A 19,850-nucleotide genomic window follows, 5' to 3' on the forward strand; every position below is an offset into this window, starting at 1 on the left:
TTCCTTCCTTCCTTCCTCTATCTCTTCTTTCTTTCTTTCTTTCTTTCTTTCTTTCTTTCTTTCTTTCTTTCTTCCTTCCTTCCTTCCTTCCTTCCTTCCTTCCTTCCTTCCTTCCTTCCTTCCTTCCTTCCTCTATCTCTTCTTTCTTTCTTTCTTTCTTTCTTTCTTTCTTTCTTTCTTTCTTTCTTTCTTTCTTTCTTTCTTTCTTTCTTTCTTTCTTTCTTTCTTTCTTCCTTCCTTCCTTCCTTCCTTCCTTCCTTCCTTCCTTCCTTCCTTCCTTCCTTCCTTCCTTCCTTCCTTCCTTCCTTCCTTCCTTCCTTCCTTCCTTTCTTTCTTTCCTGTAGTTTGGCCTATATTCGAGACATCTCAGTGTTTTTGTTGTTGTTGTTAATACACCAATACAGTTTATTTTATCGGGGCAGGGAGGGGTCCGTTCCTCTTTCCTCTTTACCAAGTCCTTTCGCGCAGAAACCAATACACCCATGCAAAGCATTATTTTAACCTTCATTTCCCCCCTCTCTCAAAATACACTATGATAAAAGCTGGTTTTTGGCTGCAGGCCTACCTAGGCAGGCTTGCTTCCTGTATGTCACGTATGGGCCCGTGCAAGTCCCTTTTTCTGCTCGCTGCAGACCCTCCTCTTCCGATCGGCATCTAATTCCTGTGGCCTTTGTGTCTGAGAAATGGTTTGAAATCTCCTGCTGACCGGCTGAAGTCTGTTTTACTTCTTGGGGGCAGGGCAGACGCCATGTTCTATTTCCTGGTACGTACCTTCTCTTCAGCCCTTTTTTTTTAATAAAGGAAAAAAATCCCAAATCCCTGATCCATCTGCCTAGGGAGCACGTTTGTGAGACAAGATCGCCCTCGTGTGCATGCACAAGCTCAGCTGGCACCAGTAGGGATGCCAGCCTCCAGGTGACGTTTGCAGATAGGGTTATGAGCTGCGGGTTGGGAAATACCTGGAGATTTTGGAGGTGGAGCCTGAGGAGGGCATAGGGTTGCCATCCTCCAGGTAATAGCTGGAGATCTCCTGCTGTTACAGCTTATCTCCAGCCGATAGAGATCAGTTCACCTGGAGAAAATGGCTGCTTTGGCAATTGGACTCTATGGCATTGAAGTCCCTCCCCTCCCCAAACCCCACCCTCCTCACGGTCCACCCCAAATACCTCCCACCGGTAGTGAAGAGGGACCTGGCAACCCGAGAAGGGCGACGTTTGGAGAGGGGAGAGACTTCAATGCCATAGAGTCCAATTGCCAAAGCAGCCATTTTTCTCCAGGGGACAGATCTCTGTCACCTGGACATCAGTTGTAATAGCGGGAGATCTCCAGCCACCAACTGGAGATTGGCAATCCTACCTGGAGATCTCCCATAATTACAACTGATCTCCAGATGATAGAGATCAGTTCCCCTGAAGAAAATGCCTTCTTTTGGAGGATGGACTCAATGCCATTATACCCAGCTGATGCCTCTCCCTTCGCCAAACCATAGGGTTGCCAACCTCCAGGTAGCAGCTGGAGATCTCCTGTTATTACAACTGATCTCCAGCCGATAGAGATCAGTTCACCTGGAGAAAATGGCTGCTTTGACCCTTGGACTCTATGGCATTGAAGTCCCTCCCATCCCCAAACCCTGCCCTTCTCAGGCTCCGCCCCAAATACCTCCCTCTGGCGGCGAAGAGGGACCTGGCAACCCTACCACACCATGCCTTCCTCGGGGTCTACCCCCAAATCTCTAGGAATTTCCCAACTTGGAGCTGGCAGCTCTCAATAAGGGCCTTGCCTACTTTCCACAGATGCTACCGAGCATTCCTCCCCTGAATGTCCATGTGGATTATCACAGTTATACCAGACCCTCATCCCTCACATCAGGGCTGGAATGGATTGCGCAGTGATTTAATGCCCGACGAACTATGATTTCCTATTCATTTAAGCGATTGCACTGGTTGACTTTGATATTTCTTCTTGTTCTCTTCTGTTCTGCTATTCCTTCAAGCTGCTTTGAGTTGATTAGAAGGGGGGGATTAATAATTAATACGGTAATTAGCCATCAAATGTCTCCTTTTGTCTAAAGAGAGAGGCCTGGTTAAAAAAAAAAGAAAGAACCACACATGCGCATGCGTGCCTTTGTATGAGGTAGGTAACAATACTTTAAAAAGCAGATGGTGTAATTGGGGCTGCCAAATCCTGCTTGGTAAATTCCTTAGGGGTGGTTCCTGGGGAAAGGAGGGGGCATTTTGGAGATGTGATGTGACTCTAGGCCAGGGGTGTCAAACATAAGGCCCATGGGCTGGATCTGGCCCCTGGAGAGCTCTTATCCTACTCGCAAGATGCCGCAGCAACCACACACCCCCATTCTCGATCTGGGCTGGCGAGGCATGGCCCGGCCTGACCAAGTGACCTTTATGTCATATCCGGCCCTCGTAACAATTGAGTTCAATCGACACCTCTGCTCTAGGCCTTCCATTTCTCCTAGACTCTATGGTATACCATAGAACCTGCCTAGGGTTACCATCCTCCTGGTGGGGCATGGAGTTCTCCCAGAATTACGGCTGATCTTCAGACTACAGAGATCAGTTCCCCTGAAGGAAACGTCAGCTTCATAGGGCAGACACTGTGACAGCACATCCTGGCTGAACTTAGGGTTGCCAGGTCCAACCTCTCGATCGGCGGGAGGTTTCAGGGGGCGGGGCGGGGGCGGCCGCATGTGCGCGGCCGCCCCCACGCAATGACGTCACTTCCGGATTTATTTCCGGAAGCGCCACATCGCTGCGGCCGCTTTAGCACTCAAACCTCCAAATTGGTTTGAGTCATCATGTGTGCACACAACCACACACGCACACAATCGCCGCTCCAGAGCAAGCGGGTGGACTGGCAAGCAATGGCCCGCCGAAACCTCCCACCCGGCAACCCTAGCTGAACTCCCTCCCTTCCCCAAACTCTACCCTCCCCAGGCTCCACCGTCAAATCTCCCGGAATGTACTAAGCCAGAGTTGGCGACTCTACTGTCTGCCTTCAGAGGCTGCCATTTTTTCCCAAGGGAACTGATCTCAGCAGTCTGCAGATCAACTGTAATTCTGAGGGAACTTGAGGCCCCACTTGGAGGTTGGTAAGGTAAAGGTAAAGGTCCCCTGTGCAAGCACTGGATCATTCCTGACCCGTGGGGTGACGTCACATCCCAACGTTTCCAAGGCAGACTTTGTTTATGGGGTGGTTTGCCACTGCCTTCCCCAGTCATCTTCCCTTTACCCCCAGCGAGCTGGGTACTCATTTCACCGACCTCAGAAGGATGGAAGGCTGAGTCAACCTTGAGCCGGCTACCTGGAACCGATTTCCTTCGGGATCGAACTCAGGTTGTGAGCAGAGCTTTTGACTGCAGGACTGCAGCTTAACACTCTGCGCCACGGGGCTCCTTGGAGGTTGGTAACCCAACTATAAATTACGGTGAAGGCACAAAGGCAAGGAGAAAAATATATATATCCCCTTCCCCCGTGAACATTCCATTCTCTTTTCCAACATCATAGGAAACCCTTCTCTATTCTTCGCAACCCACTTGCTTCTCCTTCATCTCTCTGCTGCAGCGATATCATTTCAGACTCCAGTAAGGTAGATGAGGGGAGGGGGAGACTCTTTGGCAGAAGAACAGGATTCAGGTAGTGTGACGCAGTACCAGTGACCAAGAAGCCCTAGTCTCTTCTCTCACCCACTGGCCTTAGGTCAGTAATATTTCCTTCCCTACTTGTGACAGTGGGATAAGCAAACTGGTCGACCTTGCAGGATTTTTGTAAGGACAGCAACAGGATAATATATGCAAAGCATTTGGAAGCATTTGGAATTGGTATATAAATGCAAAGTGTTGGGTTCAAAGGGTCTTTCTTAGCCCCTGTTATCAGCAAGGTGTATCCTGTCTGTTTTTAGTACTTGGAAAGAAGGAAGGAAGGGTCTTGTTGAGATAGGGTTGCCAGGTCCCTCTTGACAACCAGCGGGAGATGTTCGGAGACAGGTTCAGGGGGTGATGATCGGTGTCTCTAAGTGGTGAAGTCACCAGGAGCAGGGAAACTGAGGAAGGGGAAAATGAGATATATAGAGGATGGTGCCAAGTTGTTTTCTGTTGCTCCAGAAGGTTGGACCAGAACCAATGGGTGATAATTAAATCAAAAGAGTTTCCATCTAGGCATTAGGAAGAATTTTCTAACAGTTAGAGCGGTTCCTCTGTGGAACAGGCCTCCTTGGGAGGTGGTGAGCTCTCCTTCCCTGGAGGTTTTTAAGCAAAGGATAGATGGCCATCTGTCAGCAATGCTGATTCTGTGACATTAGGCAGATCATGAGAGGGAGGGCATCTTGGCCATCTTCTTGTCATCGAGTAGGAGTCACTGGGTGTGTGTGGGGCGGGGAGGTAGTTGTGAATTTCCTACATTGTGCAGAGGGTTGGACTAGATGACCCTGGTGGTCCCTTCCAACTCTATGATTCTATGAGATACCCCCTGCAAGTCCTTGGGGGGTTCCCCACCATGCAATTGGGCCTGGCACGGCAGCTGGCACCCAACTCAGCCAGACTTTTCCCAGGGATTAAGTAGAGGAAAAAGTCAAGAAAAAGGGAGAGGATATAAGGCAGGGGTGGGGAACATCAGGCCTGGGGGCCGTATAAGGCCCGCGAAATAGTTTGGTCTGGCCCTTCGTGGGTCCTGGCATATTTCTAGCTCAGAAGGATCTAAGACTGGCAATCCACCCCCTCCCGTGGACAGGAATAGCCTCTATTCAAGGCAGATGTGAGTTTGTTTTGCTGAGAAAAGGAACCTTTTCACCCTGCCTTGCAGAAGAGTCGTTAGCTATGGAGCTGCTAGGACCACCCAAGACACTGTGTTAACCCTTTCCCACCAGGCCATGGAGAAACTATGTGGCAGACACTCGGAGCCGTCTCCTGCTATTCACTCTATCACAGGTTCCCCATCTTGGCTTACTTTATAGGGGTGTAAAAAGATGGCTGAGATACATACAGAGCCTCCAGTGCTTAGGGAAAGCTCCTGGTAGATAACAAAAGGTTGTTAATTGTTATCTACAAAGGTGGCTCTCAGAGACAAAACCTTTCACTTCCTCCGCTAGAATGGCCCAGTTACCCTAATAGCACCATCTAGCTGTGTAGATAACCCAAAGCCAAATAGGCGGTAAACAATGAGAGCAAATTGCGCACTCCAGCGAAACGCAGCGACAGGGTGTGTGTGTGTAGAATGACCGACATTCATAGTGACCGCTGCTGAACTCTCCCAGGCTGTTCTCCATAAAAATTTAGCCATTCGCTTTCAGAAAGGACCAAAAGGTAATCAGGAAAAGCCACTTACCAGAGGTTTCAATAGGGTATAAATCAACCAATCTTGCAGAGGGAGCCCTATTCATAGAATAGAATCATAGAGTTGGAAGGGACCACCAGGGCCATCTAGTCCAACCCCCTGCACAATGCAGGAATGTTAAATGTTGGCTAAATGTTTGACCAAATATAGCAGGCTAATTTTTAAGTTGATCATTTTGTATGGCCCATGAATGATATTATAAATATCCAAATGGCCCCTTGGCAGAAAAAAGGTTCCCCACCCCTGATATAAGGGCTTTCGGGGAAGGGAAAGAGGAAATAGTTGAGGAAGGGAACATGAGATGCCTCCCTGCAAGCCCTTGTGGGTCCCCCCGGTTGTGTTAAATTAACTTCATGCTAGTGATTAATGAGTCTTTTAAACCTGTGAAACAGGGAGCAAAAGACGACAAGCTGATCGCCTTTTATTAAAGGAGTCACTGATAGGATGGAGAAACGTTTGAAAAAACATAACCTACAAACAGTGTTTAAACCCACCAAGAAAATACAACAGATGCTACGATCAGCAAAAGACAAAAGAGACCCCCTCATCTCTGCAGGAGTATATCGTATACCTTGCAGTTCAGGACAAGTTTACATCGGGACCACACAACGCAGCATACAAACAAGAATAAAAGAACATGAAAAATACTGCAGACTTGGCCAACCTGAGAAATCAGCAGTGTCTGAACATGGACTGACACAAACAGGACACAGGGTCTTATTCCAAGACACTGAAATACATGACAATTCTACCCACTATTTTTTCCGATTGCACAGAGAAGCCATTGAAATTCATAAACATCAGCACAACTTTAACAGAAAAGAAGAAAGTTTAAGAATGAATAAGGCTTAGCTTCCTGTCCCCAAAAACTCCAGACTAACAAAGACTACAGTCCACAATAGCCATGCAGATTAGCTTCGGATTCCACATGTTAACAGATCACTTCAGGATACAATGGCTCCACATTAACATACCACACCCTCATTAGCACATTATCTTGATACTTACAGGACAATGATCAGCACATTACCTTTGATTCTTTTGCAGGACAATGACTCAGCTCAAACCCAACCCCCTTCTGACTATATATATTACTCTTCCAACACACTTTGACACTGAGAGACGCTGTCCTTCAGTGTTACTCCTCTGAAGATGCCTGCCACAGCTGCTGGCGAAACGTCAGGAAAGAAAATAACAAGACCACGGTCACACAGCCCGGATAACCTACAAGAACTGATGATCGCCTTTTGTTTGGGTGGTTATAAAAAAATTGGATTTGAGAAACAGTGGCTTAAAAACACGCATGGAAACCCACCCCAGGCACAGCCGGACTTGGCTGGCAAGAAGCTCTGTACAGTCTCCCTGTTTGATTTGGCCATTTCGGGTTTTAGGATCAAGGATACATTTTCAATAATATTTGAATAGATTATTTTTTTTAAAAAAAAAATCCGCCTCCAGCTTTTGGAACGCGTCAACCGGTGTGAATCTAAATAAATAAATCCGATTTTTTAAAACAGGATAGAGGTACTGGTATGTGAAATTGTCCTAAATATGTATTTCTGAAGCCGTTTGCACAGCTCAAATGCTATCAAATTGATGAGGATAATCCAGGGTATCAGAATCTAATAAAGTCACAGTCTTGCTTCACTTCTTCGGAGGGAAATTAAGGTTGGGGGCAGGGGGAAGACATCCTGTCATCCTAATGATGTCACAGCCTTGTGACAGGTGCTCCCTCTTTTTAGGCATTTGTCAGAAGCATCTCTGAGAAGAGGCAAGATAGTTTTTCCACCCAAACCTGCAATCAAATTGGTCAGTCTCAGATCCTCTTCTCTCATAATAATCTTCTTGAGATGAAATTTACTACATTCATGATTTTGTGCTCAGAATTAACGGAGAATCAAACCAGCTTACAATCGCCTTCCCTTCCTCTCCCCACAACAGACACTTTGTGAGGTAGGTGAGGCTGAGAGAGTTTGAAGAGAAATGTGACTAGCCCAAGGTCATCCAGCAGGCTTCAAGTGTAGGAGTGGAGAAACCAACCCAGTTCACCAGATTAGAGTCTGCCGCTCATGTGGAAGAGTGGGAAATCAAACCCTGTTCTCCAGATTCGAGTCCATTGCTCTTAACCATTACACCACACTGGCTAACGAATTTTGATCGCATCCCTAAACCCACCCCATCCCAAGGGCTAGGGTTGCCAACCTCCAGGTACTAGCTGGAGATCTCCTGCTATTACAACTGATCTCCAGCCAATAGATATCAGTTCACTGGAGAAAATAGCTGCTTTGGCATTTGAACTCTGTGGCATTGAAGTCCCTCCCCTCCCTAAACCCCGCCCTCCTCAGGCTCCACTTCAAAAACCTCCCACCAGTGGCGAAGAGGAACCTGGCATCCCTATCAAGGGCTCTGGGCATGAATGTTAATTATACAAGAGGGGGTCCTGCAAGGAACTCCTACAGGAGGGGAAATCCCATCTACTGCTGGTCCCCACTTCCTCTCCTATTGCTTGCCACCTGCTACTGTCTCCTCTTCCTTCTGCCATAATTTAGTCACTGCCTCCTCCACCGGCTCCTCCCTGCTGCCAGCTTCTCGGTCCCTTGACCCCCAACACTCCTGCCCCTGCTTTCTCTCTGTATCCTGGGCTACTTCTTACTTTAAAAAAAAAACACCTGGTTGTATGCAGAGTCTGAGCAGCCACTTAAAGCTGAGCATGGTCTTTTAAAAAGGCATATTCCTCGATTCTCCATGTGTGGGCATTAACCCCCATTTTTTTCTATGTGGATTTTTCAGCAAACCTAGGGATTTCTTCAGGTTTATCGAAACGTATCCCCTTTCTGTTCTTGGCCTCTTTGTGCGGATGTTTTGATCCATGCTCTGGGGCCAAATTCAGACTTAACTATATGATGTTGCTACTCTGCGTCTCGTTATTTGTCTCTTCTGTAAGCCACTATGATTAAAATCTCCTTCAGTGCTTCCAGAAGACATGCAAACAGAGGGCTGGGGGGTGTAATTCTGTCTCTCGTGGGGGCATTCTGTAGTTGAGGAGTGGACAACAAGAATGCCTCTCCGATTATCTGCATAGAGGTCTACCAGTCAGTCTAAAAGGTTGTGGTAAATAAACAAGCCAATTAAGTTGCAGCACCTGAACATCCAAGCATGCTAGAAATACTTTAGCAGTCTCCCTTTTCCGCCCCCATAGCTGGTTTCAGTTCTTTCCCATCTTTGAAGGTGGCCTTTGCAGGCTGCCATGCTAGGAAAAAAGCGATTAGAAATAACTCGGCATTTCACTGTAGGGCAGCCATGCCAGATCTAAGCCAAGCATTCAAACGAGTTAATTGGTCAGTCTTCAGTCCCCCACCCCCTGTCGTAATGAATCACGGATCCACTCTAAGGGAAATTTCCCAGTCTCCGCTAACTGTGACTTGCTCAGAATTGCCCGTTTGACATTATGCCCAGCCACTGTGCAGTACAAAAAAGGTAATTAGATTAGAACAGAAAAAGAGACTAAAAACGTTAACGGCCTTTGTGGAGGCTCCACGTGGCTGTTTCTTGGCCACTGGGATGAAACGTGAACTTGTCGGAAGCAGTTGGTTAGACTGAATGCAAGCGTGGAGTGAAAGGCAATCACTGGGGCTCCTTGCTCGAACCTTCTCCTCTGCAAGTATATATGCAGACTTACTAGGGATCTCTTTCATCATCTTTGCCGAACTCCTTGGAATCCTCCTTTGCAATATGTCCCCTTCCTCCTCTGTGATGCACAGATCTGAACACTTAGCTGCTTTGAGTTTGCTTGCGGAAAGAAGAGAGATGGAAAGGCATTAAATGCAAATAAATTCTCACCAGTGCAGAATGCGTGATGTCCTGTAGATATTATTTAAGCAGTTTGACCAGCAGCTGCCTGTCAGATTCACAAAGGGAGAATACCTTCTCCTTTGTCCTCGAATCTTTTTTTAAAAAGATTCTATTATTAATATCAGCTTACAATATCAAACACGTAGAGGAAAACACAAACATATATTGACCAAACTATATACAGAAGCATCAAAAAATCATACTCAGAGATGTGGGTTGAAATGTTTTCCACGAAGGAAACAGTGCTTTATTTTTCTGTTTCTAAGGATTCATTCTCCCACCACCAATAAAATTAATCATAGAGTCATAGGGTTGGAAGGGACCATCAGGGTCATCCAGTCCAACCACCTGCACAATGCAGGAATTTCACAACTACCTCCCCCACACACACCCAGTGACCCTTACTCCATTCCCAGAAGATGGTCAAGATGCCCTCCCTCTCATGAACTGCCTAAGGTCATAGAATCAGCATTGCTGACAGATGGCCATCTAGCCTCTGCTTAAAAACCTCCAGGGAAGGAGCACTTACTACCTTCTAAGGAAGCCTGTTCCACTGAGGAACCGCTCGAACTGTTAGAAAATTCTTCCTAATGTCTAGATGGAAACTCTTTTGATTTAACTTCAACCCATTAGTTCTGGTCCGACCTTCTGGGGCAACAGAAAACAACTCGGCACCATCCTCTATATGACAGCCCTTTAAGGACTGTTAATGGAGACTGCTGTCAGAACAATGCTGATTTGGGAGGAGATGGGAATAAAAATTCAGACACGTATAACAATTCAAATATAAAATCAAGTTATCCATTGACCTGATTGGCTGCGCAGGTAAAATCAAAACCAAATTCTTCGTTGTGCAGGTTTTGCCCTAGAATCTTGATACAACTTGAAAATCTGCTTTGGACCCAGCACCAGCTACACAAATCTGTATGTGAGTGTTAAGTGCCGTCAAGTCGCTTCCAACTCATGGCGACCCTATGAGTCAATGTCCTCCAAAACGTCCTATCGTTAACAGCCTTGCTCAGGTCTTGCAAACTGAAAGCCGTGGCTTCCTTTGTTGCGTCAGTCCATCTTATCTTGGGTCCTCTTCTCCTGCTGCCTTCAACTTTTCTAGCACTATCGAAACCACGGCCGGTTTTCCAACAGATGGCTGTGACTGGAGTCTTTAGGCTTTGCCATCATCCTTAAAAGCCACTTATTTCCTCTATTTCCCCTTCTTTTTTTGTACTGTACATCCAGCCCCATGAAGAGTCCTAGAAGATTTCAAAGTTTGCACATTGTTTTTTTGTGATGCACACCTTTTTACGATGCTTTAGTCGGTCCCAAGAAAAGCTATCAGATAACTTTTAGAGTCTGTCTGTGAGCCAATGTGGCTACTTGCAAGCTTTGAACAACAAGCTTTGAACAACTTCCCTTCTTTCTTGACAGTTTGGACAATTCCTGCAATCTTGCAGTGCAAAGAGCTCTTCGGACAAGCACAAGCACTGCAGCATTCCAGCGCATGCACATGTGTTTGTTTTGTTATACCGTCATTTCTTATGCCCAGGCTAGCCTGATCTCATCAGACCTTGGCAGCTAAGCAGGGTTGGCCCTAGTTGTTACTTGGATGGCAGACCACCAAGGAAGTCCAGGGTTGCTATGCAGAGGCAGGCAATGGCAAACCATAATTGAACATCTCTTGCCCTAAAAACCCCAAGGGGTCACCATAAGTCAGCTGTGACTTGATGGAAAAAAACCAAAGTTGAGCACTATAGCATTAGAGCGCTTGCACTTATGTTTGCTTTGTTATACTATAACTCTTTATGCCCAGGCTAGCCTGATGTCATCAGATCTTGGAGGCTAAGCAGGGTCGGCCCTGGTTAGTACTTGGATGGGAGACCACCAAGGAAGTCCAGGGTCTCTATGCAGAGGCAGGCAATGACAAACCTTCTCTGAACGTCTCTTGCCCTAAAAAACCCAAGAGGTCACCATAAGTCAGCTGTGACTTGATGGGAAAAAAAACAAAGATGAGCACTATAGCATTACAGCGCTTGCACTTAATGTTTGTTTTGTTATACCGTCACTCCTTATGCCCAGGTTAGCCTGATCTCATCAGACTTTGGAAGCTAAGTAGGGTTGGCCCTGGTTAGTACTTGGATGGGACACCACCAAGGAAGTCCAGAGTAGCTACACAGAAGCAGGAAATGGCAAAACCACCTCTGAACATCTCTTGCCTTGAAAACCCTAAGGGGTCACTATAAGTCAGCTGTGACTTGATGGGAAAAGACAAAGATGAAAAATAACCCCTCTCCTTATGCTGGTTAAAGATCCCCCCCCCCAGGTTTCCTCTGATATTGGGCATGATTTTCTGAGCTGCAAAAAATCTGCCAGCGGAGTTCATTGGTCCTTGCCACAAAGCCATGAAAACGGAGAACTCCCTCATGCCGTTTAACAGCTACATTACAGAGATCACCAATCCCATAGGTTATGACTGGATAGGTCTGTCATTGCAAAATATTAACGAAGAGCTCAGCAAATGAAGCTCTGCTAGAACATTGGCCTCTGTGGAAAATCTATAGACCATCTGTTGTTAGCCATTAGGATTTTTTATCAAATATCCCACCACGGAGACCAAATTTCTAGTTAATTCAGCATACTCTTTTTGAAATAAAAAAAATAAAATTCCCAATCATGAACTTCTCACTCCCCGCTGGTTCTGCCAAAATATATATTAAAAAAATGGTCCATTGATTTATTTTCATCACACCCCTGAGAAAGTGTATATGAAATCTATAGACACGCTGTACGGAATCTATACCATTGCTTCACGAGGAAGATTAGCGCTTTAATAATATTTAACACATTGCTATAGAATTGTGTGTTATGCCTCAGGGCTTATCAGGGCAACAGAGGGAGAGAAAGAGAGACAGCAGGAGAAATGAAGAGATGGAATATTTTTTGCGGGCGTTGCCCAAACGTGTTAAAACGGGGTGCGGGTGCTTTTCGACCCTGCTGACCGTGTTCTGGAAGAACAGTCGTTCTCTTAGAGGAAACATACAGCAAGGGCTGGTTTTGTTTCTCTAAGAGGGACATGGAGGGATGTAGGTGAACATAGGCAGATCATGAGAGGGAGGGCAGGAATGGGTGAGTCAGCGCTCACCTTTCGTGGCCCTTTATTACATGCCCAGGGAAATGCCGATCGCCACTTTGGGGTCAGGAAGCAATGTTCCTCCTGGCCAAATTGGCTAGGGTTCCTTCGAAGATTTTTTTTTTTTTGCCATCTTCTGGGCATGGAGTAGGAGTCACAGGCAGTGTGTGTGTGTAGGGTTGCCAAGTGCCAGGTGGTAGTAATCACAAAGCACAGTTGTAGGCTCCAGTTATAGTTAGAAAAGTCTATATTGTGATATATTATACTTCATATATTCACAGCCATATAGTTACAATTGTACCATATTATTAATTCATAATATGTGTGTGTGTAAAGTGCCTTCAAGTCGCAGCCGACTTATGGCGACCCCTTTTGGGGTTTTCAGGGCAAGAGACTACAGAGGTGGTTTGCCAGTGCCTTCCTCTGCACATCAACCCTGGTAATCCTTGGTGGTCTCCCATCCAAATACTAACCAGGGCTGACCCTGCTTAGCTTCTGAGATCTGACGAGATCAGGCTAGCCTGGGCCATCCAGGTCAGGGCAATTCATAATATAGTAGTTGCAATTTTTGAAGTGCAACAGAGTACAAATATTTTTTTAAGATTCATACAGCAACAAATGAAAAATTAAATAAAAGTGTTTTTCAACAGCAAAGTCCTTGAGTTGTTGTCTTCTTTAATGTAGAGATAATTTCTCTTTGAATGTCCTTGTAGATTAAAGGGCAGAACAGGATGCCGGTTACTTTTGCCGGTTTCCAATCTTCTTCAGCCACCCCAAAGGACATAAGTTCCAATAATTCAAGTGTCTGGGTATATTCCCAGATTATACTTTAATATAAATATAAATCTTTGCCTCACCTCAGCCCCCCCCACACACACACACATTGGCAACCCTGTGTGTGCGTGTGTGTGGGGGGGAGGTAGTTGTTATTTCCTGCATTGTGCAGGGGGTTTGTCTAGATGACCCTGGAGGGCCCTTCCAACTCTATGCTTCTACGATTTCCGTGATTCTATGTGCTCCCTGATATATGCATTTGGGATGACAGGGGGGGCACACAAGAGCCAAGATGAGTTCTGAGGGCCTCCCATGATTAATTTCTCCTGGGGCTCCCATCCTGGGGTCTGTTCCTCTTCCCTCTTTGACTCTGAAGACGTGGAATGAGGTCACCGAAGATTCCACGAGGCACATCAAGGACTGACCTAGTTTGCAAATCGAGGCCGTGCAAGGGGGGAAAAAACACACAGGCATAATAATATATTTCCTCGCCTCGGTGTTTTTGCTACCGAATCATTACCAGGTAGTGTTTGCACTCAGAGGGGTGTGTGCGTGTGGGTTGCTCTCTGTTGGTATATAGGTAGCTGGATCGGACCAAATCGTCTAAAAGGGGTGCATGTGGCGGCAGCGTTGTAGGGCATCAGAAATAGCTACGAGCCTGGCCTAGCACAGAAACGATCTGTGCCTACTGGGGGAGCAGACGAAGGCAGCTGATTTTCTGGCCTCATTCTGCCTGACTAGGGTTGCCATCCTCCAGGTAGTAGCGGGAGATCTCCTGCTATTACAACTGATCTCCAGCCGATGGAGATCAGTTCCCCTGGAGAAAAAGGCTGCTTTGGCAATTGGACTCTGTGGCATTGAAGTCCCTCCCCTCCCCAAACCCTGCCCTCCTCAGGCTCCGCCCCCAAAATTTCCCGCTAATAGCAAAGAGGGACCTGGCAACCCTATGCCTGACTCTAGCAAATGCTGTCTGTTTTCATATTAAGGGCTAATGAGTCACTGTAAAACTGTTCATCTCGGGGAGGGGGGAATAGGCAGGATCACGGTGCATACCCGCTGTGGGGCCAGAGATTAAGTATCAGGAAGAATGCATTTAATTAAGACTTCAGAGCAGTACATGGGTGGCAGGGGGGAACAGGGAACGTAGAAACCAAATAGCCTGTGGGCAATGCTGTGTTTCCGAGCGGTGGCTTTCCAACCATGGTGCCAGGGAATCCTAGAGTTCCTTGGACATTTTCCTCAATGAGGATGTCAGCGATGACCAAATGAGCTACCTTGAAAGACAGATGGCCCCTCACAGTCCATTTCCCCCTGCAGTCTGCCTGCCGGTCGGATATGATAGACTGAAACACTTAACGTACACGAGGCAGCCTTCTGCTGAGTCATACCCTTGGTCTAGCAAGGTCAGTGGTGACTGACTGGCAGCCGGTCTCCAAGGTCTCAGGAGAGGGGCCGTGGCTCAGTGGTAGAGCGTCTGCTCGGCATGCAGAAGGTCCCAGGTTCAATCCCCGGCATCTCCAGTTAAAGGGACTAGGCAAGTAGGTGATGGGAAAGACCCCTGCCTGAGACCCTGGAGAGCCGCTGCCAGTCTGAGTAGACAATACTGACTTTGATGGACCGAGGGTCTGATTCAGTATAAGGCAGCTCCATGTGTTCATGTGTTCAAGAGATCTTTCTCATCGCCTACTACCTGATCCTTTTAAGTGGAGATGTTGGGATTGACATAAGGTTGCCAGGCAGTGACTGGCAAACCGGTGGAAAGGCTGTGGGTGGGGACAGGGGTAGCATGATGCTGGCTGTGGTGCCATGTCACTTCCAGTAAAGAAAACCAGAAGTGACACGGGTAGCTCTAGGGATTGCTGGAAACTCTATTGCTCTAGGAATCACTATGACTATAGAGTTTCTGGCAATTCCTAGAGCTACCCTATGTCGCTTCTGGTTTTTTTAATCAGAAGTGACATGACACTATGCATGATGCTGCAGAAGGATTGCCAACCTCCAGGTAGTAGCTGGGTTGTTGTTTTTTTGCACAGACACACATCTGGAGTCTGTTTGCATTCTTCCGTGCCCTGCAGGTAGCATGCTCCACCTCCCTGTCAAAGCAGGACAGGGAAGCACGAGAAAAGGAAGGGGAGGGGCTGTGGCTCAGTGGTAGAGCATCTGCTTGGCATGCAGAAGGTCCCAGGTTCAACCCCTCTCATTTCCAGCTAAAGGGACTAGGCAAGGAGGAGATGTGAAAGACCCCTGCCTGAGACCCTGGAGAGCTGCTGCTGGTCTGAGTAGACAATACTGACTTGGATGGACCGAGGCTCTGATTCAGTATAAGGCAGCTTCATGTGTTCATGTGAAGGATCCCTGACCTGTAGAAGTCTGAGAAGCCATCACCGTTCCCAGAATAATCTGTGGGCTGCAGAGTGGAAGGAAGGGGAAATCCCCTTGATTTCCATGTGATAGTTCTTGTGTTTGGCACGGACACCAATTAACTTAAAAATGTAATTAAGGTTTAGCTGTAACACGGGGTGCTTATCTCCTGCCTGTCAGCTAATCCTCAGCAAGATGTACGTCTAATGATGATTTACTGTTTTGCTAATACACAACCTTGTCTCCTTTAATCTAAATTAAATGTGAAGTATTCAGAGCATTACTAAAAGACCCTGCCTTTCCCGGATTCACACATATACAGTGGGCTTGGAGCGGGTACATTTGTGAGATGAGAAACCCAAATGGGGACCGGGCCGCTCTTTAGCGAGAGAGTTCCAGAACCGGTCCACTTCTGTTCAGTGAGGGGATGGCGTCAGGCCAGAGACCGAGTTCATGGCACTGCTGTTCAATGTTCACACATAATAAAGATCTCACATCTCTGCAGGTCTGTAAAATGAAAATTGCAATCTTATGCTGCTTCAGTTTGCCTTGGGACAATACAGAGAACAGGGCTTAACCATTGAACCACCATTAGTTTGACTAACTCATACTGTGGTCCTGTCTTTTGTTATTAGCATATTCAAGGGAAATTTTTTTTAAAAAATAGCATTTGCTTTAATATGTATTTATTCATTTGGAAAGTGTATATGCCACCGGATGTTCCAGTGGCCTGCTCAAGGTGGCTCACAATGAAAATAATACAATAAAGCCAAACGCAGCATTAAAAATAACTCAAGACAGGAAAACAGCATAAAACAATACAGCATCCTAAAATGATATTCATAGAACAGGCTAGAAGCAGACAGTAAAACAGCTAAAACTGATGGATGCCAACTAGGGGTGTGCAAAAAAAAAATCTGGTAAAATTCGGGTTTGGGTTTATTGTGCCCGATTAGTTTCAGGGAACCAGAATTCCCAAATATGGGGATTCGGTTTATTTTCAAGTTTCCCTAAAAAATTCAGCCTTGGGGGGGCATTTTTTGAGGTAGAGCTTTGCAAAAAAAACCCTTTTTTTTGCTATTGTGGGAACTTTCAATCAGCCTACTGTCGCTACATAGACACAATCCTGCGGAAGTAGACTGATTGAAAGTTCCTGCAATAGCAAACAAAGGGGATTTTTTGCAAAGCTCGTGTGGAGGTATTTTAGGGGGTGGAGGTCCCAAATTTTCAGGGTAGCTTTTAAGGACTCTCCTTGCATGAACCCCAAAGTTTAGTGAAGATTGGGTCAGGGGGTCTGGTGTTATGGGCTCTGGAGAGGTCGCCCACTCCCTCCTCCAAGCATTAGCAGATTAGCAAACAAACAGAGAATCTGACTCTTACCTTCCTGCTTGTGTATGGAGGGAGGAGGGGGCGACCTCTTCCAGACCCCATAACTTCGGACCCCCCAACCCAATCATCACCAAACTTGGGGGTTCTTGCAAGGAGAGTCCCTGCAAGCTACCATGCAAGTTCAAGGACTCTACCTCAAAAATGCCCCCCAGGAGCTTCACAAAGCCCGGGGAGAGAGAAAAAGCCGGAAAATTACCATTTTTTTCACGGGAATGGCCACTTTGGCTTTGGCCTCCCTCCCAGATTTTGAAATTCAGTAAACCCAAACCTGAAAATTACCGAAATGCCTTTTGGGAGCTTATTTTCGGTTCTGGTTTATTGATAAACACAGTCCTGATGCTAACAGCAGGAAGGGGGAGCTGGGTTTCAATAGTGAAACCTAATGGAGGCTGAAGGGTTAAACCCTTCTCTACATGGCCCCAAGGCAAATTGAAACTGCACAAGATGGCAATTTTTACACATTTCACTGCTGCAAAATCACCATGTGCTGAGTAATGGAGTGATGTCAAGAGTTGCACGTTGAATGCTACCTCAAGCCTCACATGCCAGAAGAGAGAGCCTGCTTGTTAGAACATGCTCTCTCTTAAATCTTCAAATCCCCTCATGGTATGTTGAGACAAATTCTTGCAAGCTTTGCATTTGCTTTATATGTCCTTATGGATTCCAGGATCCCTAAAGCAAATGTACCTCAATCAGAACTTCTCAATTTCTAGCCTTCTCAGAGTGATGTCCCAGGGGTTCCAGCCAAACCAAATGAAGCCCGGTGCTCCAGGAAGCCTTTTAGATTCAGTGGTAGTTCTATGAAACCAGCATGGATTGACCTCTGGACAGATGGAGGCCAGCCCCCTTACACAAGCATGTTGGACTCATGGGTCAAATCTTGCCTGGTTTTCCCAGGAGGCTTACTGAAGAGCCCCAGAAGCTGATCTGGCTACATCCGATTGACAAGTGGGGGTGGCTGAAGGAGCGAAACAGGGAGGGCTAAAAAGATCGACCCCCATTGGTCTTGATAAGTGTTGGTGATCTGATAAGATACAGAAATGCTGTTGCTGCTAGGGATTATATCTTCTCTAACTGGTTCCCATAATCTCTTATTTGAGCTACCAATCAGGACCATGCATCGCCATGATCTTCCCAACCCATTCTGCTTTGATATCATATAAAGATCTCTCTCTCTCTTTCTCTCTCTCTCTCTCCATCCATCCATCCATCCATCCATCCATCCATCCATCGCTTCATTCCTTCCTTCCAACATCCATCCATCATCTACCTTCTACAGAACAGCCAGTTTCTCCTCTCTTTAAAAAAAGTTCCATCACAGATTAGAATCACAACAACCAATAGAACCCAGGGCAAGAATCTGAGTTCGGAGGTCGGTTTATATGGAAATGGGACATCTCCATTCCTCAGTGACTTCCATTTTATGAGATGATGTGATGAACCACAATCTGGGCTTCACTCGAGAGTATGGGAGACATAACCCATACACTCATCCACACGGATAAGGGCAGGTCTAAGCGGGCTTTAAAGATACCCCTGAATGCACTCCTGTGTCAATGAAAGACTCCTATGGGGGGGGGGACACTTGTGAATACTGTGGCAATGGAACAATACTTTCCTATCCTTGGGGGTGTCCTGGCCTCATCATCAGGTATCCCATAGAGGATGGTGGAATGTGTCCTTCTGTTCAGAGCATACAGAGAGAAACTACAAACACCACCTCACGGGGTCTCTCCAATGCAGAATGCTCCACCCGGCATAGGGTTACCAACCTCCAGGTACTAGCTGGAGATCTCCTGCTATTACAGCTGACCTCCAGCTGATAGAGATTAGTTCACCTGTAGAAAATGGCCACTTTGGCCATTGGACTCTATGACATTGAAGCCCTTCCCCTTCCCAAACCCCGCCCTCCTCAGGCTCCACCCCCAAAAACCTCCCACAGGTGGTGAAGAGGGACCTGGCAACCCTAATCCGGCATAATAATGGATACTTTGTTGGGGATGTGTTGGATTTTTTTTTAACCAGGCCTGTAAGCGTTCATCTGCTTGTTGTCCAGTGCTGAACAAAGATCTCCAGGAGACCAGGCAGGGAAGCTTTATGCTGCAAATTAGGAGAGAGCTTCTTCTGGGTTTTCTTTTGTTATGCCAGGAAGGAATTGCACAGGCACCCGAGGGCCGGTGACGAAGTTGGCAAAATGTACAGGCTAGCAACTTTGGCCATTTCATTTGCACAACTGTGTCAAACGTCTTGGCCCCTGCTGTGATCTTCCAAAGACAAAGACAAAGCTAGAGAACAATCCTTTTTAAACGGTGTGTTCTTTTGCTTTGTGCATGCCCAGAACTTTGTAATTTCACCTTTTTATTTAAATATATTAAAAAGCAACAGAAGAATGAAATATTTCTGTCTTTTCTTTTTCTTATGCATCTGGTTGTGTTTTTTTGGGGTGTGTGTGCATTTTTTTCTTTATGTGCATACATTTAAAAGATAGAAAATACACCCCCTCCCCAAAAAAAAACACTAAGCAATGACCTTAAAAACAGCATGCGACTGAGATATTTTTTTAAAATAGTTTATAGATTCAGATGGTATATTACTTACGGTAATTATTTTCTCTCTCTTTTATCCTAAACAGGATTCCACTGGTGAACCTGTAAAAAAATAATAAAAAAAATAATGGGTAATCCATACCTACTTTTAATGTTTACCGACGGAAGACTCAAAGAACAGCCAAATATATTTTTATATAAGAAGAAGGGACTTGCCCCGACAAGCGACTGCATTTTCAAAGAGTGCATTATTTTTCGTGGGAGAAGTGTGCGGGCGGGGTAGGGTGGGGTGGGGGGAGATTCGGAACAAAATCAACATGCAAGTCAAGAGAGAAAGAAGAGCGAAGAGAGTCGGTCGCAGCCGCTGCGGACGTCTGGGACATACGGACTGTGATTGTTTTTCTGAACCTTTGCCAATAATACCATTATGTGCCATGAACCTGGGGGAAGACTGCTCGA

At 46.2% G+C, this 19,850-nt stretch overlaps 1 protein-coding gene across 1 annotated transcript in view; it reads left to right on the forward strand.

Moving 5' to 3' along the window:
• Positions 1 to 19,643, forward strand: part of AJAP1 (adherens junctions associated protein 1) — a 137,142-nt gene extending 117,499 nt beyond the window's left edge. The window contains exons 5-6 of the mRNA XM_056864895.1: positions 633 to 763; positions 19,478 to 19,643. Of these exons, the coding sequence (XP_056720873.1) occupies positions 633 to 705 (73 nt within the window). The 3' untranslated portion in view covers positions 706 to 763; positions 19,478 to 19,643. The remainder of the gene's footprint in view (positions 1 to 632; positions 764 to 19,477) is intronic.
• Positions 19,644 to 19,850: the final 207 nt, after the last annotated feature.

The sequence above is a fragment of the Euleptes europaea genome, chromosome 19 (assembly GCF_029931775.1).
Source record: "Euleptes europaea isolate rEulEur1 chromosome 19, rEulEur1.hap1, whole genome shotgun sequence".
Classification (NCBI taxonomy): Eukaryota; Metazoa; Chordata; class Lepidosauria; order Squamata; family Sphaerodactylidae; genus Euleptes; species Euleptes europaea.